This window comes from Clupea harengus, chromosome 11, assembly GCF_900700415.2.
Source record: "Clupea harengus chromosome 11, Ch_v2.0.2, whole genome shotgun sequence".
NCBI lineage: Eukaryota > Metazoa > Chordata > Actinopteri > Clupeiformes > Clupeidae > Clupea > Clupea harengus.
In genome coordinates, this window is record NC_045162.1 from 5,402,168 (window position 1) to 5,425,356 (window position 23,189).

Genomic DNA, 23,189 nt, shown 5'->3' on the forward strand with positions numbered 1-23,189 from the left:
CAACTGGTAGAAATCTTCGGTGGAAAGAGCGACTGGGCTTCTTTTCATATTACTAGACAATATTACCAATTTAGAGACCATATAGGATTTGGACATGGCCTATGGGAGAGCGACTGATTGCGGGCTTATCTGCTGGACAGTGGAGATTGGTTCTCTTATTCTCCGTCTCCTCATCTGTAATGCATTTGGAGCTTGCAATTTGTCTGCCTTCACTTAAGGTTCCCTGTCCCTTCTCTCAGACAGAAATGGTAGGCTACCCAAGAACAGCAACACCATCGGCCTCAGTGTGGGATAATTCACAAAGAACTGTAGCTACCCCCTACCATACGCCATGTTCCCTTTTTCCAGTTCAGCTTTCAGAAACGGCACGAATCGAGCCCAACAGCTGTGAAGCTCAGAAACGCATCCCCGTTGAAGTAAGGAGGCAGACACAGATGAAAGGGCACTGTCCTGCATTTTGACCTGAATTTTAATGGCCAAAGGAGTTTGTCCAGGCTTTGATCCTCCCTTGATTTGCAACAGTGCAACATGTCCCCTGGATGTAGTCATTTGGCGCACCTTTGTTCCAAATCCGTCCTTCAGACATCAGCAGAAGAGGCCAGGAGTCCAATCCGAATGCAGGGCAGAGTCTCTTATTCCGGGCGCTTCTGGAATCGGTGGGACAGAGTCATATATTTCAGTGGAGACACATGGCAGGGATTTTTATAGTTAGCGCCAGTTGTAGCACATTAATATTGATTTGGTATTTAGATGAGTGATGGTGCTTTGCATGTTTCATTCATCAGACCGGTGTGTGTTTCGATGAAATGTGCTCAGACACTCACTTTACGCCCCCGTTCCAGGCTCTATCCTTCACCAGGAGACAGTGGCGGCCGCTTCCGCGTTCTGGCCAGTGTTTACGGTTTCAATTTACACCCTTTTAAGTAGCGGCATTGATTTGAATTCTAATTAAAAACAATGTTGTAAATTCTAAATAACCTGACCGCTTGCTGGCTTCTGAGCAAATATTGCTGAGCTCCAATATCACAAGCTCACAACTTTACCTGCAAACCCCGGCCATCTTGAAGTGAGTTCCAGCACCATGGCGATCTCCAAGCTCCATACCTACATCTTCCAAAAGCCCAAAAACAGAATGTTTGATATCTACTTCCATGCGGAGAGACGCAAACTGTCACTGAATCAGTTAAAAAGACATAGTCATCCAACTAAACAAGAGAATTGAAATAAGTAGGAAAGCAAACTAAGTTTGCAAAATTATTTTAGTTTTCTGTAAAAGAGTCAAAGCACATCCATGATATTTATACTCAGAGCTCGAGAAATATAATTGCATTTGTTACTTTAATTGAGCAGATGCATTCTGAAGACCTGCAAGATTAATGATGAAGGTTAAAAAAAACACATTTGAGTTTGCACAAATCAAAGTCATTCTCATTGCCATGACGCCGGCGTGCTGTTAGATGATTTCAAACTCTTCTATCGTCGTCCTTAGAGACTTTAAAGGGTTAATGAAGACCTACCAACTGACCCTTGTGACTCTCATATCAGAAATGATATGTAGCCATGGAAACACTTTCTCATCCTTCGCTCTTATCCTTTTAGTGTAGAGACATTCTCTCTCTCTCGCTCTCTCTCTCGCTCTCTCTCATGCTTGTTTTCCTTCAGTGCAGTTAGAGAAAGCGTGAGGCAGTTCTAAACTCCATTTTGCCAACAAATAAAACAAGTCTATAAGAACATTTCAGGAGGTTTCAGGAGGCTTCACTCTCACACACACACACACACACACACACACACACACACACACACACACACACACACACACACACACACACACACACACACACACACACACACACACACAGAGAGACACACACACACACACACACACACACACACACACACACACACAGAGACACACACACACACACACACACACACACACACACACACACACACACACGATGAGTGACTGCTGTCACCTCCTTCACCCACAGATTAAACTAGCACCTTAAAGGCTAATGCCCGACCCCGCTGCTGTTCATGATGGACTCTCCTCTATCATTACTTTACCACATGACAGCGTGCACTAGTACTTGGTCTCCCTAACAGCCTCAAATTAATGCCTCTGCTTTGTCCGCCGAGAGCAATTCGGCAAATCACCACGGCGACTGTGTACTGACAAGAACCCTTACGGTTATGTATTGACAAAATAACTTGTGGTCACAGTGTTGAGTCCAGATAGGGAGTGGTAATTCTCCTCGAGCCTTTCTTCCTGGGCGATCTGAATAAATGAGCTATGCTACTGTTTAGCTTGAGGAAGGGAAAAGAGAGGGGGGGTGAAAGGAAATAGAAAAAAAAAAATGTGTCGTACCATGACCAATCTAGAAAGGCGGATAGCGGAATGTCATTTTCCGGGGGGAATCCGCGCGCGCTTAAATGCACTGAGGAAGTTCTTTCACGTCCTTTGGAGCATTACAATCCATTTTGATCCCGGCCTTTGAAGCCCTTCTCTCCTGCTGCGAACCCTGGCCATCACTTTAACTTCGAGAGTATCCCTCTCTAATTTAGAGCTTTACATTCAATAGTGTCAAGATATGACATTTTGGCAGACCTTAGGATGGTGTGTGTGCGTGTTAGTGGGGTCATGATGTGTAAATATATGCACCAACACCTGTGGGTAAATCTCAGTGCATTTTGCAGTTTTGTTGTTCGCCTGAAATCATTGTGGCAGAGCATATCCAGCTTGTGTTGTTTGCGTATTTGCTCTCTTTCCCTCTCCTGCAGTTAAACTCTTTGGCTGAGACACCTCACTTTGTCAAGATGGTTCAAGTGAGGCTCTCACAGCTGTACTTGTGTCTATGTGTGTATGTGTGTGTGTGTGTATGTGTGTATGTGTGTGTGTGTGTGTGTGTGTGTGTGTGTGTGTGTGTGTGTGTTGTGATATTTGCTTTTGTGCTGGCATACTTCTTATTTATCCCTCCAGATATCCCATCCGACAGATGCATCCGGAGAAAACATAATGTAGTACGGCCTCGGCTTAGTTACATCAGCATAACCGCAGCCAAGTCTACGAGAGCGAGAGTGGCGCTCCCTGAAAAATTCAGATCATTTAAAAACACAAAGGACTGCTGCCGTGAGCAGAATTTAAACTAGCCCCCCAATTAATGCACCAATTTTACAAACAAGAGGAAAGAAAACACCTCCAAGTAATGCAGAGATAAACTAACTTTCATCTCCAGCGACCAAAACAAATCATTCTCCCCAAGTCTCTTTTTTCAGTAAACCATGAAGATCTCCGAGCTTTAGCACCAGCTGCTGGTTGGTGGGGCCTACCAGTTGGTATCAAAATAATGAGGAGAGGCAACAGAAAGAGTATAAGTGTTAAATGGTCTGTTGAAATGATCCATTGACTTCAATTGGTTAAAATGATCTTATGTTCCAAAACAGTTATAATTATAATAATATAATTGTAAATAATTGTCAGGTTTTAATGGCACACACGACACACTGCAACACACACGTGCATATATATGGAGGCGACACACACACACACACACGCACACGCAGGCCTGAGGTCACGGTGACCAAGGGTGACCGGGGACCAAGTGAACCGTCCGTCTTGGTCAGGGACGGACAGGAGTGTTCTGTTCTTTTTGCATGTTTTTTCTGTTGGGGTTCTTAGTGGAGGAAACCCCTTGTGAACACGGGGAGAACATGCAAACTCCACACAGAAAGGCCCGGGAGATAGCCCAACTGAGCACTAAAGGTCCGGGGGGGACCTGCCCCCCAGAGCCAACAGCGCCCCATGCCATATCTAGCAACACACATCCTGCTAAAGGTAAGGCGACTTGTGAGATCTCCTGTTTCTGGTGGTGAAAAAAAATCTTTTAATTAATCTTATAAAAATGTGCCATAAATATTCCATGTGTATTCAACAGAAATCTCAGAGGGACCTGAGATCAAATTAATTAATCAAGCTGGAAAAGGAGACTCTCAGTAAAACCATTATAGTGCCAGGAAAATGGAGTTAGGAAAGAAAGAGAGAGACACAGAGGGGGCGGGAAAGAGAGAGAGAAAGAGAGAGAGAGAGAGAGAGAGAGAGAGAGAGAGAGAGAACGTGGTTCAATTTAATGATAAAGGCATTAAAAAAGCAGATAAAAAGATTGATAGTCTCCCCGTTCTCTGAAATGTTAATCACAGGCACGTCCATCGGCTATGCAGAGATGATGGCTGCTGATCTGGGCCTTCTTGGAAACAGAGAAACGTTGACGGCGTGGACGGCGTGGACGGCGTGGAAGGCGTTGACGGGACCTTAAGAGACGCCGGCTGCTGGGAAAAGGCACATCGGTCTCCGGGTCCAGCTTCCGGGTCCTCTCCGGATCCGGGGACTTATCAGGGGAGCTCATCTCCCTCTCATGTCTGCCGTCTCAGACCCTCCTGCGCAGTCCGATAAGCCCCCAGTCAGGTGTGGTGGTGTGATGCATGCGCCACCATGCTCTCGGTGCGAGCCAAAAAAATAAAAAGATACTTTTTTTTTGTGTGTGTTTTCTCCCTTCTTATGTTTCCTCGGGTCAGACTTTAACATGTATCCAGCTTAATGCGGATCCGACAGATGCGGATCTCGTCCTCAATAAACTCAGCCTTTTCTGGTGCTTTTCTTGAGACACCTTTGAGGGGTTTATGGGAAATGGATGCTAGAAGAAAAAGCTGAGATTTGGGCTGCTGGGGACAAATGTCATAGTGTGGATTTTTTCTGGATTGGACACTAATAATACACTATTTCAAATACATTATTTTCCTATTCTTGGCTAGTTTGATTCCTGATCTTCCGTATATAACCAAAGTATCATAAAAAGAGTGACAAAAACTCACTTCCTGTCAATTCCATCACATTCCATATAATTTAATTCAGTTTTATTAATTTACATGGCGCCATTAACAAAAGACGCTGTCTCAAAGCACTTTACAGAGCCCAAGTCCTGAAATCACATATACATCATATGTATAAATATACTTACACTAAATGTACTTAAGTATATATCTTATTTTTAGAATTTTAAGCCTTCATTTGGACTTATACAGAGTGGGTGAGGGATGGGGTGAGGTGAGTGGGTGTGGTGTGGTGGGGTGAGTGGGTGAGGTGAGTGGGTGAGTGGGTGAGGTGAGTGGGTGAGGTGAGTGGGTGAGGGATGGGGTGAGTGGGTGAGGGATGGGGTGAGTGGGTGAGTGGGTGAGGTGAGTGGGTGAGTGGGTGAGGGATGGGATGGGGTGAGGTGAGTGAGTGGGTGAGGTGAGTGGGTGAGGGATGGGGTGTGTGGGTGAGGGATGGGGTGAGTGGGTGAGTGGGTGAGGTGAGTGGGTGAGGGATGGGGTGTGTGGGTGAGGGATGGGGTGAGTGGGTGAGTGGGTGAGGTGAGTGGGTGAGGTGAGTGGGTGAGGGATGGGTGTGTGGGTGAGTGGGTGAGGTGAGTGGGTGAGGTGAGTGGGTGAGGTGAGTGGGTGAGGGATGGGGTGTGGTGGGGTGAGGTGAGTGGGTGAGGGATGGGGTGTGGTGAGTGGGTGAGGGATGGGGTGAGGTGAGTGGGTGAGGGATGGGGTGTGTGGGTGAGGGATGGGGTGAGGTGAGTGGGTGAGTGGGTGAGGGATGGGGTGTGGTGAGTGGGTGAGGGATGGGGTGTGGTGGGGTGAGGTGAGTGGGTGAGGGATGGGGTGAGGTGAGTGGGTGAGTGGGTGAGGGATGGGGTGTGGTGAGTGGGTGAGGTGAGTGGGTGAGGGATGGGGTGAGGTGAGTGGGTGAGGGATGGGGTGAGGTGAGTGGGTGAGGGATGGGGTGTGGTGAGTGGGTGAGGGATGGGGTGTGTGGGTGAGGGATGGGGTGAGGTGAGTGGGTGAGGGATGGGGTGAGGTGAGTGGGTGAGTGGGTGTGGTGAGCGGGTGAGTGAGTGAGGGATGGGGTGTGGTGAGTGGGTGAGTGGGTGTGGTGAGCGGGTGTGTGGGTGAGGGATGGGGTGAGGTGAGTGGGTGAGGGATGGGGTGAGGTGAGTGGGTGAGTGGGTGAGTGAGTGGGTGAGGGATGGGGTGTGGTGGGGTGAGGTGAGTGGGTGAGGGATGGGGTGAGGTGAGTGGGTGAGGGATGGGGTGAGTGGGTGAGTGGGTGAGGTGAGTGAGTGAGGGATGGGGTGTGGTGAGTGGGTGAGGGATGGGGTGTGGTGAACGGGTGAGTGGGTGAGGGATGGGGTGTGGTGAGTGGGTGAGGGATGGGGTGGGGTGTGGTGAGTGGGTGAGGGGTGTGGTGAGCGGGTGAGAGACGGGGTTTGGGATTGGATAATAGGGACTTTAAGCAGCGACGGTTGAAGGGACGGCTACGGCGTTCGAGAAATTTAAAATCCACTTTGCGCACGCGCGATTCTATCTCGAAATTCCTTTTATGGATTATTAGTATATTTGTTAAAGATATCCGCTAATTTGACCGATTTTCATGTTTGTTCATAGACATGTCATCCGTTGCCAGCACCCAAGATGATGCTAGACCACAGTAAGTAACGTTAACGTTAGTTAGCCAGGCTAACGTTGTAGCTAACAAATAGGCTATTCTCAACAGTTTTGATTAGAATTATTTAACAAGACAGGTATCTTAACTATAGCCTACTTTATATCCAAAACTATGTAGTTGGTCATATGTTGAAACTTGGCTAACTAGTTGCCCAAATGTATCTAGTGCCCCCATGGAGTGGACAGAGAGGCATGATGTTATTCTCGCTAGAGAAATTCTAGTTTCGGAGCCCTTCAGATTCAAGAAGGGGAGTGTGGACAAGGGGAAGGCCTGGTCTACTATTGCAGACGCCCTGAATAGTTCCCTCGACCTTCAATTTAAAGTTTCTCAAATGTTTCTCGATGCAGACAGGGCCAAAGCAGAGGAGGCTAGGAAGAGGGCCATGGAGAGAATGGGCCAGACAAAACGGAGGCTGAGTGAGGATGGAGAGGAGTTCAGCAACAAGCGTAGGAGAAGTGGCAATGACACGATTGCATTTTTGAGGGAGAGAAGCCAAATTGATAGAGAGCTGAGAGAGAAAGAGCTAGAGTTTAAAAAGCAAGAGATGGAAAAGCCAGCGAGGAGGGCACAACAGTCGCAGCAGCAGATGGTAGACATGATGCAGATGATGCAGCAACAGCAGGCCCAAATGCAGGCTACCCAGGCCATGCCCCTTCAGCAGCAGCAGCAGCAGCAGCAGCAGCAGCAGCAAGGGCAAGCATTGCTTGCTGTAATTGAAAGGTTAACTAAATGATCTAGTGATTCAGTGCAATACACCGAAATGCACATGGCAGTCAATTTAAGAGGTACTGTCTGAAGCACTAGATATGTAGTGTCTGTCAGCTGTGCTTCTGATGAAAGCAATGTTATTAAACTTTATGTATACTGTAAATTCTACTTGTGAACACTTTGGCTGGTGTCTTACAAATCTTTTGACATTTGATATAATGTTGGTTGCTTTTAGAAACACGTCAGGCAACTTTTGTTTTCTTTTTTTTCTCTTGCAGTGAAACTGGACTGGAGCATATTCAGAGTGTCTGGCCATCCTGCTCAATAAATAATAATATAAACAAATAATTTTGAGATGACCGATGTTTAATAATAAAACAAAATATAATACATACATGTCTGGACTTTGCTCTTTTTTTATTAAGGTGAGATCTTTATACTGTCTTGCTACTATAACATGTCTTCATTAACAATTAAATACAATGTTGTACTACTATCTTATCATTATATACAGTGCCCTCCACAATTATTGGCACCCCTAGTGAATATGAGCAAAACAGGCTATGAAAAAATATGTCTTTGCTGTTCATCCTCTTGGTCTTTCACTCAAAATATTCACAAAAACCTTACCTTTTCATTGAAGTAAAATTATTGAAAGAAAAAAAAACTGTTGACATTAAATAAATGTTTTTCCCCAAAACATGTGTGCCACAATTATTGGCACCCCTTAATTTAATGTTTTGTGCACCCTCCATTTGCCAAGATAACAGCTCTGAGTCTTCTCCTATAATGCGTGATGAGGTTGGTGAACACATGGCACGGGATCTGAGACCATTCCTACATGCAGTATCTCTCCTGATCCTTCAAATTCTGAGGTCAACGTTTGTAGACTTGGCTTCAGCACATCCCACAGATTTTCTATGGGGTTTAGGTTGGGGGACTGTGATGGCCATGGCAAAACCTTTATTCTGCGGTTGGTGAACCATTTTTGTGTTGATTTTGAGGTGTGCTTCGGATCATTGTCCTGCTGGAAGGTCCAACCACGGCCTATTTTAAGCTTACTGGAGGGGGCTGTTAGGTTTTCATTTAATATCTGCTGGTATTTGATGGAGTCCATGATACCATGTATCCTAACAAGATGTCCAGGGCCTTTGGAAGAAAAACAGCCCCACAACATCAAAGATCCGCCACCATACTTCACATTGGGTATGAGGTACTTTTCTGTATGGCTATCTTTCTGTCTACGCCAAACCCACCTTTGATGTTTGTTGCCAAAAAGCTTTATTTTGGTCCCATCTGAACGTATAACTCAGTCCCATTGAAAGTCTGACTTACATTAGGCAAACTGTAGGCGCTTTAGTTTGTTGTTGATTGACAGCAGAGGCTTTTTTTCTGGCAACCCTCCAAAACAACTTGTGGTGATGTAGGTGGCGTCTGATGGTAGTTTTGGAGACTTTCTGACCCCAAGACTCAACTAACCTCTACAATTCTCCAGCTGTGATCCTTGGAGATTATTTTGCCAGTTGAACCATCCTCCTCACGGTGCGTGGGTTCAATGTACAGACACGTCCTCTTCCAGGCTGATTCTTAACATCTCCTGTCGCTTTAAACTTCTTAATTATTTCCATGATAGTGGAAATGGGTATTTTCAACTGTTTAGAGATTTTCTTGTGTCCATTTCTTGATTTGTGCAGCTCAACAACTTTCCGTCGCACATCGTCACTGTGTTCTTGGGTCTTTCCCATAGTGATGAATGACTAATGGAATTTGGCCTGTGTCACCTCATATTTGTACGCCAGTGGGACAGGAAGTCATGGTTGACCTCATAAGAGTTCCTTATCAAACAGGTTAACTTAAAAATGTAAAACATGACTGGGAATATACTTCAGTTAGATTTTAATTACAAGATTTTTCTAGGGGTGCCAATAATTGTGGCACACATGTTTTGGGGAAAAATATTAATTTAATGTCAACAGTTTTTTTTTCTTTCAATAATTTTACTTCAATGAAAAGGTAAGATTTTTGTGAATATTTTGAGTGAAAGACCAAGAGGATAAACAGCAAAGACATATTTTTTTATAGCCTGTTTAGCTCATATTCACTAGGGGTGCCAATGATTGTGGAGGGCACTGTACATTCACACTAATACCATAAAAATGTCAAAGGTGTAAAGAATTCAGTAATTTATTTCAATGTATTTGTGGGTTAAGGCTTTAGCCTTAGGTAACCTATGCACTCGATAGAGAGTGAATAACTCATGAAAAATAGTCCCGAATGTGTGGCGGATTTAATAAAAAAAAAGTGGATGTCTGATTACCATACAGGCAAGTGAGTGCATTTCTTAACAAAGCAGATACAATGTACAGTTTAGCTACGCTACTCAACCCAATTTTTTTATTTGTCTTAAAGTCCATGAACTTAAAATAATTTGCGATGTTTCCAAACATCCACTCTACACGACTCGACACTCTCACTTCACTCATGCATGTGTTGAATGCCATCATCTGGGGAGTGAGATTGACATTTCTGAATGGGGCCTGGAGGTGGACACGCAGTGGATATGCAGGATCTCCATATAGGCACATTGGATGGCCGGCAGGGGACACTGCATGCTGTTCCAGTACAGGTTGTAAACCAGAGTCTGCTAAAAGCCCAGAATCATGTTTCCTTCCCGCTGCAATACAAAATAGGTCTTATTTATTACATCAAACTCAGCATTAGGAGTGGGCCTAAATGTGCATTTTTTTTCTGTAACACTTTGTCACACAAATCCTAATTATGTATAACTTTGCTACTGGACCATGTAGATTGGCAATTAAGCCATTTGGGATGGCAACTGCCTGGAATTTCAAGCTGTGCACTCTTTTGTGGCCATTGTACATCACCCGCTGGTTCATTCCTGGTCCGGCGATAGGTCACCCGAAACACCCGATATCTCATAACATGAACTTGTTTTAAGTTTAAAAGGCTTAACTTACACATTGACATTTCAGTGACAGTGATTTTGTATAGCGTTTAAAGGCAGAAGCTTAAGAAGAGAGAATTCATGGGGTCATTCCTAAGAAGCCAACACATGACCTTTGCATCTGCATGGGGATATGCAACAACACCTACAAATCAAATCCTTTTCTATTTTACTGGCCTTAAAAAGAGGTTGTAGTCTTCATTTGCTCATTCCTAATGATCATGCTTATAGAATATTTCTATGACAACTGTGGCCATCTTGGGCATACATTCATTCCCTTAATAGCAGTTACCTCTGTCATTACTGCTTGATTGAAAAAGACACACACATACACACACACACACACACGACGTTTACAAGAAGGATGATTATCCTCTGTGACCAACATCTTCACAGAGCACAGTAAGCTGCTGCAGTCAGGTCTGCCTCCCTCCTCAGCATATGATTATCTTTCAGAAAAACATTATTTCTCGACACAATCCCCTCTTCAGAATCTGCTTTTATGACTATAGGTAGGCGTGGGGAAGAGTGGGGTAAGATGAACCATTTTTTTTTCATCGGTTGACTTACCGCCAAGAGAGTAGAACAGAAATCAAACGAATGCATACCACACACATTCAGGATGTGTGCAATTAATTGAAACTTTAGCAGTGTGCCTAAATAAATAGACAAATAAACTAAATATAGGGTCCAAAAACAGGGGTCTTATGGCTGAACTTGCCCCCCCCCCCATGTTAGGGGTACGTTGATCCAGTTGACAGGGTAAGTTGAGCCATCTGAGAAAACAGTTACTAATTATTATGTTAACCAGATTCTAAATATAATTATGAAAATTACATCCCCCATTCTTGGTGTTCATGAAATAAATATATCAACTGACTTGCCCACAGTTCTGAAACCTGAAGATGGTTTGCCAACATTTAAGTGTTAAAAGGACCTGTCATTTTTTTTCTGGTCTCCCCCTTTACCTTGTGTGTGTTATGGAACTTTTTTGTGCATGTAAACTGTGTGCAGAGTTACAAAGCCCAAAGTACACGCAAGAGGGAGTAACTCTCCTCCACAGAAACCACTTTTCTCAGTTGCCTGAAACACCTGGTTGGAATTCCAGCCCTTTTCATTTGTTACAAGATGACGCAATCTCATGTGTTGTGTTATGTGTTGTGTGTTTGGTTTTTGTGTTGAAAACTTGAAAAGAAAAATAAATATCTGATCGAATAAAAAAAAAGATGACGCAATCTCGTAATACAATCCTTATTGCTCGCCTAGCTGACCAATCAAGACACAGGAGCTCTAACAGAACATTTCAGATAGAGGGTGAATAGAGATGTATGTGAAAAACAATGTTTTTGGAACACTGATCTATTGTAGTAGACCCCCAAAATGGAATTATAATCATTGAAAATTAGTATTATAGGTTCTCTTTAAATTCTCCTATTTGTTTTAGGAACCTCAACAGATTAACTGTTTTTCACTGTCAGTGTAATTCCCAACTGTCTGTTTGGCATAATAGCAAACCGTTTAGACTCTAAACTTGATAGTGCTGTGTACAGGCTTCGTTTGATTATTTATTTCTGTCACGATCTGTTAGTTGTGATAAATTAAAGTTTTAGAGCAAGGCATGTCAGTCATGGTGTTAATTAAGGTTGGGAGGGAAGGGTTCAATCCAAAATCTTGCCTTAAGCGCCAACAAAGTCTGAGCCCACCCTGCAATCTGGCATCACTGGCATGAGAAGGGTTGGTGGAACGGGGCGAACGGGGCGGGAGATGAACATTAGACTGCTGTCAACACTCCAGCTCTGGCATCTCTCCTCAGGGTTGAATTCCTCTGCCTTTTCCTGGGTGCAGACCGAAGAATGGGACTAATTACCCAAAGATGGGGCTTGAGGGCACCCACACGTGTCTGGACCCTAGGGCATCAGTGCCACCACCCTAGGGTGGCATCAGTGCCAGCACATGGCATCAGTGCCACCACCCTAGGGTGGCATCAGTGCCACCACATGGCTAGAGAGGTGGCATCATTTCCTGTCTAATAGAGCCCAACAACTGGCTTAAATAACCAAAAATGTTTTTAAAACATTAAGTTACAACAAAGAGAGTATAATAAATAATGGTAAAGTCTGTCCGGGCACCATAGCCCAATCTTCAATCTCTTCGGCTAGGAGAAATCTGTTTGAAAGAAAATTATTGAGGATGCCAACGTTTATAATAAACCCTGCAACGTCAGAAACAGGGTAATGCACAGTATGAACAGTGTCAAGCACGGCCAGTGACTGAGGCGTTCAGCAGTCTGTGGCGCTGCAGCAAACACTAAACATTAGATTTGCACTTGCATCAGATTTCTTTCAATTTACTGATCAAAGCACATTCAGTTTTTCAGAGCCCCCCCCACCCCTGTTTCTGTAGGCCTTCAGCAACTGAATGCCTTTGTGAGCTTGAGGCCATTCCTTTGACACTGCGTCCCGTCAGTGTGAAGCGCAACTTTACGCAATTGATCATAAACGCCCGTTTTAATCACAGTGGTGTGGCTCCACAGCTTTTGCTCCAGACTGTCATGGCAGGCAGGCTGGCAGGCAGGCAGGCAGTGCCCGACTGCCATGGCCCCAGAGATGGATCTGCATGCCGGGCCCTTTGTTCATGCGCTAGTTGATTTGTAAACTGCTTCAAATATTGCCTCTTTTAAATGTATGATTCAGAAAGAAGTGGCATCAAAATCATATTGCATTAAATAAAGGATGCCATTTCAGGGGAATAATGCTGACTGCAGTAATACACCCTCCCTCAACCCTCAAAGAATAATCCGTTTGGAACTCTGAATTATGTTTAGACATAATTAATAGACTCTCCTTATCCCCCACTGAAAAGATTACAAATAAAAAAGCCTACGCCATAACCACAAGTGGAATATGCTAGAGTTTGAGCTGGCAATCAGCGCACTGTTGGGGTGAATAGAATAAGCAAGGTGAAATCAGCAAAAGCCAAAAAGTCAAAAGCCCTTCGCCTTTGTCAGCAGGCACAGCCAAGAAGGGGGGCGTCCAACAAAGCACTCCCCTGCGCTGCAAACTCATCCTCTGGAGAGCAGTGCACCCCATCAGCCTCCAGCCGAAAGATGCATTTATATGATTAAAAAAAAGTTCCTGCCACTCCGCAGGGAACTATTTTCTTTTTGACGTCAGACACACGTTTCACGACACTGTGGTGAGGACAAAGAAGTAGATGCATCTTGATTCTTGAAGATGGGGAATGTAAACCGCTAAACTGGCTCCACTGTGTGTGTGTGTTCATGTGGTTTTCCCTCCCAAATCATTCCTCAACCTGCTGCACATATGGGGCAATGGCGCTAGGCTACTAATCAGAATAAAGTCAATTAATAAATAAATAAGCGCTGTGGCTGAGGTCCCTCAAAGAGAGGTGAGCAGGCCCTTATTTAAGCAACAGGAACTGTACCACTGCTGTAGGTAGCTGATACATCCCCCACAGGGGTCTCTTTGGCCTTCTAAGCTTGCTGCATAAGCCAAGATCCAGCTCTTAGCCATGGCTGTGGTATTTGCTCTGGTAGCTAAATTGCTCAAGCTTCTCTGCCTTCTTTTTTTATATACAGTACACGTTTCTATCCAGTTCCTCAAGGCAACTGAAAGGGCAGCCATGCTCAGTTCTACAATCCTCTCCTGGGGCAATAGAAGGTTAATAGAATTATTATTAAATTAAATTGAGTTTCACTTTCAAAGGCAAGAGGAGTATTAAAAATCTCCAAATGCTCTTATGCCAACAATCCAGTATCAAGTGGTTAGACTTCATCACTTCTTGTGGATCTGTCACATTTCTATTGTCCTTTGTCTTCACAGAGGGCTCCAGATGTGTATTTAGAGCAGGCGTGTTCATTTACAGCTGCTTTTATCCCTTATGCTCTCGGTAATGGATTCTTGTGTTCATGTTCGTATGAATCCAGTTGTCCAATGGAGCCATTTCTCTCTCCAAAGCAAAGAAAATACTTTTTTTTTGCTGTGGGGGTGGCAATCATAACAGCATGATTCATACTTTTATTGCTTAGGAAAATTGGCATAAAAATCCAATTTAGTTAAATACCTTAGCAGCCCCCTCTCATGTCAGACACCATAATGCTTTTCATGTGGCAGGGAACAGGGTGAACTCACGCTGGCGTTTGGTCACCTTGCCGAAGGCGGATTATAAAATCCTCAGGATCCGCTCCAGCCTCCGGGAAAGCGTCCACGATGGCTCGCACGAACATGTCCTCAACTGTTTCGTTCTTCAATGACTATTTTGGACGTCAGGTGTGTATCAGCACAGCACAGCACAGCAGAACCTGATGATCTGATGGCTGTATACAGCATGGCAAAGGAGGAAGAAGCAGACAGGATGCCAGAGGCACTGCAGAAGGTCCATTAAACCACCCACGGCTCGGATCATACTTTTGCAATAAAATGTTTGAGCGACGATGGCTCATCAGGCCTTAATCCGAGCGCTTTTGGCACTGTGCAATCATCAAATTAGTTTGTCATCAGTGTAAGACTGAAGAAAGGCTGCCTGCCTTCACAAAAAGACATCCCAGATTGTGGCATATGGTCTTCTCTTAGGAAGCTAAACATTCACACTGTGCTGTAGAAGAAAACCAGAGAAGTCATTCATCCTTGTTGTATTTTTCAGGGACATATTTTTTCAGGGTTTCCTTTGAAAACCTTGAAAAGTACTTAAATGTAATTACTTTTTAGTGGTGAAAAAAAATATTTGTAACCCGATGGCAAGTGTGATATTACTCAACCTGGTGCCAATAGAAAGCAGTGATTGCAACAACCAGTTCTTTCACACATACATGGAAGGAGGTGCGGGCTCAACCTGGAGGGAGCGAAGGACGAGTAGGAATTGACCAATTTTCTCAAAAAAAAAAAGAAAGAAAGGGGGATTTATTCCTGTGTTGCCCAAGGCAGCACTGTCGAGCCACTGACACCTTGGGAGAATTTACAGGCCTCTTGGCCTTGAAGTGGTCCAACCCCCCCCAGATATCTCAACAGAAGCCCAGTTCTGGTCAAGCGCTGACACCTCGTATGACTCAGGGATAGAAAAAAAAACCCTGGCCAACCAAACCGTCCCTTGTACTGTGGTGAAAATGGTCCCGCTGTGACACACCAAATGGCTACTTCGCTTGCAAGCTGTCACCTACCCAAAGGTAGTTTAATGGTACTGGTCAGACTGAATAAAACATGTTCTTTATCAGAGGTTGTCATTTTAGTCCATATCCACCAACCCCCCCCACTGCACTTTGGGTGCTTGAGCCTGGCATCACCTGGCTCCATAGTTGATTTATTCGAAGTGTGTTTTATGTTCGAGAGACGCTCGACCAGGGTCGGGGTGGGGTCGATCACGGTCATACAGTCCTCCCAGGGCATCTGTCAAGGGAACAATAACTCACGGCGGCAATGTGACACCAGCTATAATTACTCTGGACAGTGTAGATTACCTAGTTTCATAAGACCACCTCTACACGCATCGACTCATTGATGAAGGGGGTGGTGGCAGACCCGTCCAAACTCTCATACATTGTTAGTATAAATTGCTCCATGAATAGTGTTCAGACCAGCTGTCTAACTGGCACAGTAAACAGTCTTGAATGAGGAACTTAAGGTGAGGCAAGCACAGTGACTCATTTCAACAAAGCCTCCTCTGTAAAGGCATATTCCATTAAAAATAAATGGGATAGTCATTGCCTTGATGTGCATCATTATTAAAATAATTAGCGCATTACCACCCGTCTAATATTGAGAAACTCGTGGAGATCAAGGCTGCCATAAAGCGTGAGCAGCGCAGTGTTCATGGTTAACGTTATTCATCTGGTGGATGTTTCCCCTCATCGTTTATCTAAAAATCAACCCCCTTCCCCTCCGTCACCATGAATCCCCTGTTCATCATCTCCGCCCACACCTCTGTGGGATCATTTATTTTCTTTAGGTTCTGAGGATTTACCAGATTACTTCATGGAGGGGGAGGGCTACGGAAGATAGAGGGGGCCGCATGTATCTCCCAGTCTTAGCATACTGAATCTACAGTTGCCATGGCAATAATTGAAGGGGGGGGGGGGGGGGGGGGGGGGGGGGAAGAAGTGTCTTGACTTAACTTGTTTTGCTTCATTCAGCCATCAGAGCTTCTAGGGCGACTGACAAACACATTGTTTGAGTCTACTCTCTTTTATGGCATTTCAATAGCTTTCGATATCTCTCTCTCTAAACACTCTAGCGTGCAAAGCACGTTTTCTTGGCTTAAGATGGGTGGCATGTAGGCTGTATTTTTCTCTATACTAACCTGAAGTGTGTACACAGACACTCAACTCACAAAAAAGAAAAGAGAACTTGCACAGCACTAGCCAATGCTAATAAGACTTACAGCTATCGATTTGAAGATATTGAGCATTTAAAGCCTGACTGCCTCTGTTTTTAATGTCCTCTGATCATGGTGTGGCCTGTAATTGCAGTTAATCACCTGCATGCTATGTTGGCTGGAGTTACACCCCTTACTAGGCTCTAGCTTCATCCAGGAACACTGAGGCGTGACGGTGGACTTTCAACAGGAGGGAGCAATGAATAATAGAACAACAGAAACAAGTGGCAGAGCCAAGACGTCTCGAGATCGACTGTTCAGTGATGAAACTTGATCCGACAGGTTTGTTACCGAGAGAGAGTATACAGGGGAATCGGGCAGATCCTTAAAAGAGCCTTCTCGTGGTGGTACAGACCAGACATCCAAACACCGTAAATTCTCTCAAAGGACATAACTTTCTTTTTGTGTTGAGACTTTCATGGCCTCAAGTGATTCTTAAGTCCGGGTCTCGATCGGCCATTGATTTAGGCCCGGTCCCACCGTACCTGGCCACTTTACAGAGTCCTGACAGCTCCAGCCAAGAGGAAAAAAAAAAAAAAAAAAAAAAAAAGATGGAGGCCCTCACAAGCCAGCCCCTGTGACAAGCCGCTCACTCTAATCACCACTCCCAGCCATCGAGGAGGAGGAGGGTGCAAGGGGGGGTGGAGAAGATGAGCGAAGCCGACCGCAAGCAGTCCCTCATAGTCATCCGCAAGAAAACATCGGCCGTCGGGCGTTTGACATTCCACGCCGGCCAGGTCTTGCAGTAACGCTTTCTTTCTTTGACAGATCCAGGTAGAGAGAGCCCACAGGGATGTATGAGGAAGGCTCAGGAAGTCAGCATTTATCTTTACTCTAGATACTTTAATGTGTAATCTATCTTTACTCTAGATGCTTTAATGTGCACAATGGGTTACACGTGGAACATGCGTATGTGCATGTGTATATCTTTACTCTAGATACTTTAATGTGTAATCTATCTTTACTCTAGATACTTTAATGTGCGCAATGGGTTACACGTGGAACATGCGTATGTGCATGTGTATATCTTTACTCTAGATACTTTAATGTGCGCAATGGGTTACACGTGGAACATGCGTATGTGCATGTGTATATCTTTACTCTAGATACTTTAATGTGCACAATGGGTTACACGTGGGACATGTGCATGTGCACACAGTTATGCGTGGGTTTCACCTTGACACTTGGTGTAATTAACAAACAAACTTTGACCAACCAAACAACCATTTTAATGTACTGTATTTTATTCAAAATGACCTGTACAGGCTTTTGTTTACCCCTGACCATTTCTTCCTGCCATGTTCAACTACCACTTGGAAATAAAAAGACGCGTGTGGGCTGGTGACGTGCGCGGTGTCGACTCATTAGCAAATCCTGTGGCTTCCTTTCAGCGCCGGCTTCCATTCAACGCCCCTCTAGCTGTTGTGGCCTTGGAGAGCCTCCGCCATGAATAGCTTGCCGAGATTCTGTGAAGTGAACTCCTTCACGTTCCCACAATAGTTGTTGATTTGTCCTATTAAAAAAAAAAAAAGAAGAGTGGACACACACGGACACACACACACACACACACACACACACACACACACACACACACACACACACATAAAATGAACTGTGGCAACTAACACTTTCAAAGCATTAAAAGGCTTTGGTTTTTCTGCTTTACTGGCATCAAGTTAATTACATGGTGGCGTTAAACACTTTGGCTCTGGGAGTATTTTCATGCTCAAGAGATCAATTCAAAGAGCAATCTGGAGATCAATTCAAAGAGCAATCTGGAGATCAATTCCAAACCAGCCGTCCCTCCCATTAAATATCAAGGTGCGCTGGAAAGAAAGAAAGGAAGAAAAAAAAAAAAACACTCGAGCCTTCTTGGTTTGTACGGAGTGCATTCGGGATAAAAGAATGTGAAAGAGTAAGGTGAGGGGACGAAAGAAAGGTGGTGGTGTCGAGTAGAAACTTTAGAATGGTTCTGAAGTAGGGTTTATGGTAAACCTTTATTTTCACTTTTTAAATGATAAATTCTACAAGGAGGGACTATTAGGTGCAACAGAACATTGACACTTTGTACTTGTATGTACCCACACCCTAACCACGGCATATGTGCCCAAACCCTAACCATAACCCTGGCATTTGTGCCAAGTATCTATCGCTGTACCATGTTACACTGTAATGTGCTGTTTTTAACTGTAACTTAACAATTTAATAACATTTCTCATTCTATTATATTCACTTATCTAGCGCATGTCTTTACCCGAAGTGATTTACAGTACAGGTGGGGAATAGACTTTAATCTGTATGCGTGTCCTGGGTATCAAGCCCATGACCTTAGTGCTGTTTAGCATCCGGTAGGCTACAGGGGCCATACCAGTGGATAACATGTCCAACAATTTGGTTAGGGGCCAGCTATGGGTGAAAGAACATGAATGAAGAGAAGTGTGTGTGTGGGGTGGGGGTGGGGGGGGGTGTAGGTCTGAAGCTCGGGGGGACGGGCAGCACTTACCTGCGATCAGGAGGGTGTCCATACGTGGAGGGGCCTGTGGGGGCTTGAACAACTTGGTGATGTCCTCCTCCGGTAGATTCGGCTCCCCACGACTTAGCCTCTGGGCATTCTCCTGCTGCCGCCTCTGCAGGTACTGTTAGGCCACAGGGATGGAGGGGGAGCGTGCGAGAGAGAGAGAGAGGGAGAGAGACAGATAGATGAGTGTGAGTAACATGGCAACAGAGGACGAGGAGAAATAAATAAAATGGCACACCAGGAGGTGGGGGGAGAGAGAGCAGGGAGGAGAGAAGAAGACCGATAGACAGCGAGTGGGAGAATGAAAGTCAGGGAGAGCGTACAAAAGGGAAAACATGCGAAACGTGGACGTGGAATTACTTGGATAATTTCTCTGCACAGTCTCGGGGGCGCAATGAAATTGCATGAAGACATAAGGGATACAGGACTTGTAAGAGCCACTGCAGAGAGGAGTCATAAAATTCCAGTGCAATATCTCAACGTCAAGAACAATGACACTAAAGGCTTTATTTAGCGAGGCTAGAGGGTATTGTTAAGGGCAGACGTCTTACCGACGCAAGGCCGATACCTTCCATGTCTTATCACTTGCCACAAAAGTACACTCCACCAATGTACTGAGCCAGTGCTTTTGAATGCGTTTGCTACATAAACTCACCAATTGTTGGGTGACCACCTACTTACAGGTCCGACTTCCCAAGCAAAAAAAAAAAGGGTAATCGCTCTAATTTCGGTTCACGGCAGAACACGATTTAGGTTTAAACTTTCTGAAACGGAATTCAATTCAGTGTGTTTTAAATAGAAATAAAACGCCCCATTGCCAGTGGAGTCTTGCTTGGTTGTTTGAGCCATGGGATTAAGGAAGTGAGGCCGAGCCACGTGGCTCGATGGTTGCCACGTCTTATGGTAATAACTTTGTTTCCAATTTCTGCAGCACAGGCTTATTGCTCTATTGAGAATACTTTACATTTTTGGGGGTGGGGTAAAAAATGTTTTTTTTTTGTTGTTCCTTCTTCTTCCCCGAGATAGAATTGGGGAAGGCATGCCACCTAACACGGCACATTGTTCTTTGAAGTAAAATGGTGATTGATGTGGGTCGTTTGGCTGCTATGGCACGCCAGGGAGTGAGCTCGTGTTGTGGCGAATGGAGGCGTGGAAATGATTGATGATTGAGGTAATTACGTTAGATTTGGGGCTAGGGCTGATGTAAGGGCCTCCGTAGCGGCTAGCGAGCGGGTGGAGTGATGGGGTAAGAGCTCTCGGTCATGGCCTTGCTTCGTGTAACCAATTCTGTTTGAAAGGCCTTTGGAAATCTTTCAGGAGAACAATTTCAAAGGCCTTGTGCAACATGTTCATAAAATGTCAAATATTCAATTAAAGGGAGAATTACCAGGGCAAATACAAAGCTCTGAAGGACCTCTAATGTGTGTATATGAGAGAGTATGAAAATCTGTCTGAGACTGAAAGGGAATGGTAGATGACAATGAGTCAGGCGTATGTTAAAGTATTACTGAAGACAAACGCTTTTTCATACGAGTTCTCTTTATCCACTTTCCCTTTCTACATCCTCTATTCTTCCTCTCCTCTGAACTCTTGGTCACATCCAGTATTGTTTCCTGTACTCTTTTTGTCTTCTCTGTTCCTTCCCTTTCACTGTTTTTAGTCATCTGAGGTGAGCTGATGTCACATTCAGGATATTCAGGACATCTCGGGATGGCAACTCCACCACCACCACCACCGTCCCAACTTTAACCGCCACAGTCTGCTCTGCTCTACGCCGCTCCCCTCCGCAGTGGCTCCTGTCTCTATGCAGCCACCGCTTCCCCTGATGAGATTCACAGAGCATCTCGGGGGCTGCCCACTGACAATGTCAACGTGACCTGTTCAAGTGGCAGGTTGTCGGAGATTGACTTGGGGAGGTTTGCCTCTCAAGCTTTTCATATGCAAGAGATCCAGTCTAGTCCGTCACTCACGTAAGGCAAGTAGGGGCCAGACTGAGCGCACGAGGTGGGAATCAAACATTCTTTTCCCTTTGATCCATGTGTCCTATCCATCCAAACCCCCCGCCCAAACTGATGTTCTAGAACACCATTTCAGGCACCATCTCCCAGAAAAGTCAGTGGGGAGGGGGAGAGAGAGAGAGAGAGAGAGAGAAAACCAAAATAAAGATTACAAATGTCAAGGACTTTTCAGTGGCAAGACAAGCTTCTACAATACGACGCAAGTGTGATGGGGAGAATCAACCATCAATTTCAAATGTCAGCTTCAACCAGGCCTGGCTGTCCATCGACTGGCCTTATCTGTGTCAGACAAGGAGGACACCAGCCGATTAAAGAATGAATAATTCAATATCGTCTCTACTCAGGCCATTTCTGTCAGGTTAGACCTCTTTGAATAATATGGTCAGTGCAGCAAACCCCTTTGATACTCACCTGCAACAATGTAAGCTTACCATTTCACTCTTTTGATTAATTAGATCAATTTATTTCCTACCACGATCGCAGTACTGAAAAATTAGCCTGTGTTATTTTAATAATTACCTATATTTTTTTGTAATTAAAGACGCTAATGTATCCCTCACCCTGGTTCGGAGGTGTGATGCAAGCTCAGAGAGAGGACAGCAGTGGGTCCAGACTGGGGCCCTGGAGACGAGGAGGAGGAGGGAGAGGAGAGGATGGGGTGGGAGCTTAATGGTACCTGATGCTTCTGCTGCTGTTGCTTGCTCAGATTGCGGCTGTAGGTGTTGTACTTGACGATGTCCTGGCTCAGGTCATCCACTCGGTCCATCAGGAGCTGCAGGCTCTTCTCCAGGTGGTTGCTGCGGACACAGATTGACAGGTACCGTCAGACACCTTACTGTTACGACCCACCCTTGCGTGTGGTTGAGTGACCTTGTTGAGTGGCTCTACTGCGCCATTACACTTCCATGTGTTTGGTTTGGGAGAAAGCACATAGCATGATGTTAAAATTCAAAACATAACATGCATAACATTACAGCACCAGATGTGTTGGCTGCACCCTTGATGAGCATCTTCCAAGGAATGTTCATCTTAACCAAAAATCCCATACAAAAGGTGGAGAGGAGGCTTCACCTCCAGCTGGGCTCCCACACCCAAGCCCTAACTCAAACAGGTCTGTTAATCTGCGTTACAGAGCGATTACCCACAGGGCTGACACTCATTCATCTCGCAGTGAGATCCTGATTAAAAAAAGGTCAATATGCGTAGCATTTCGAGACTGATGACATTGGAGATCTGTGAAACAGAAAAGGTAGTCGCTGTGTGCTGGCAGGACTTAGTCAGGTCGCATTCATTACTGTGAGCTTGCCAGTGGAGGTCCCTTTAATTCCCATTTTTCATATGTTACATTCATAAAGTGCTTCAGTGATGGATAGATAGATGGATACTTTATTAATCCCGAGGGAAATTTAGGTCATCCAGTAGTTTATACACATATACACCTCACCGACATACATACATAAATCACATATACATACACATAGGGAGAACATATAGGGATACGTCTCGGTCTCTGGGATGCCTCCCAACCCAAAATATCCAGCCAGTCAGTGACTTCTGGGCTGCCTAGGTTGGACAACTTGATTCAGCGAACCAATCAGATTTGGTTTGACATTGGAAGGCTCAAGCCGTACTCATCACAATTATACCGCCCCCCATCGGAGTATTTCCACCCAACCACTGCTTGAGAAATACCTTTGCGAAGGTGCTTTTATGTTCTTCTTGCAAGCGTTGGATCTGCTAGCATTATGATGCGAGCTAAGCAAAGGCGCTGCTCTGTTGTCGTTACATCGACTCCCAGCCTCGGTGGGTAGAAGAGCGGAGTGGATCGAGTTTAGTTTTGATGGCAATGTCCCAGCTACAGTGGCTTTAGCAACCTGGGCCAGTACAACGCAGAACTGACCAGATTGTACCAACTATCCACGGCAGAACTGCAGACGATGGAAATGCAAGTACTTATGCCATGTGTTTCTTTGGTCGTTTAGCATCAGCAAATGCTAACGGCTGAGGTATTAACTTGGATGCATGCTAATTTTCATGAAAGTT

General features: G+C 44.9%; 1 protein-coding gene across 1 annotated transcript in view; it reads right to left on the bottom strand.

Moving 5' to 3' along the window:
* Positions 1 to 17,836: 17,836 nt before the first annotated feature.
* The window catches only part of LOC105891936 (eukaryotic translation initiation factor 3 subunit H), a 33,318-nt gene continuing 27,965 nt past the window's right edge, over positions 17,837 to 23,189 (bottom strand). Inside the window, exons 6-8 of the mRNA XM_031577106.2 lie at positions 21,823 to 21,943; positions 19,114 to 19,246; positions 17,837 to 18,123 (exon numbers count right to left, since the gene is read on the bottom strand). Coding sequence (XP_031432966.1) covers positions 18,026 to 18,123; positions 19,114 to 19,246; positions 21,823 to 21,943 — 352 coding nt within the window. The 3' untranslated portion in view covers positions 17,837 to 18,025. The remainder of the gene's footprint in view (positions 18,124 to 19,113; positions 19,247 to 21,822; positions 21,944 to 23,189) is intronic.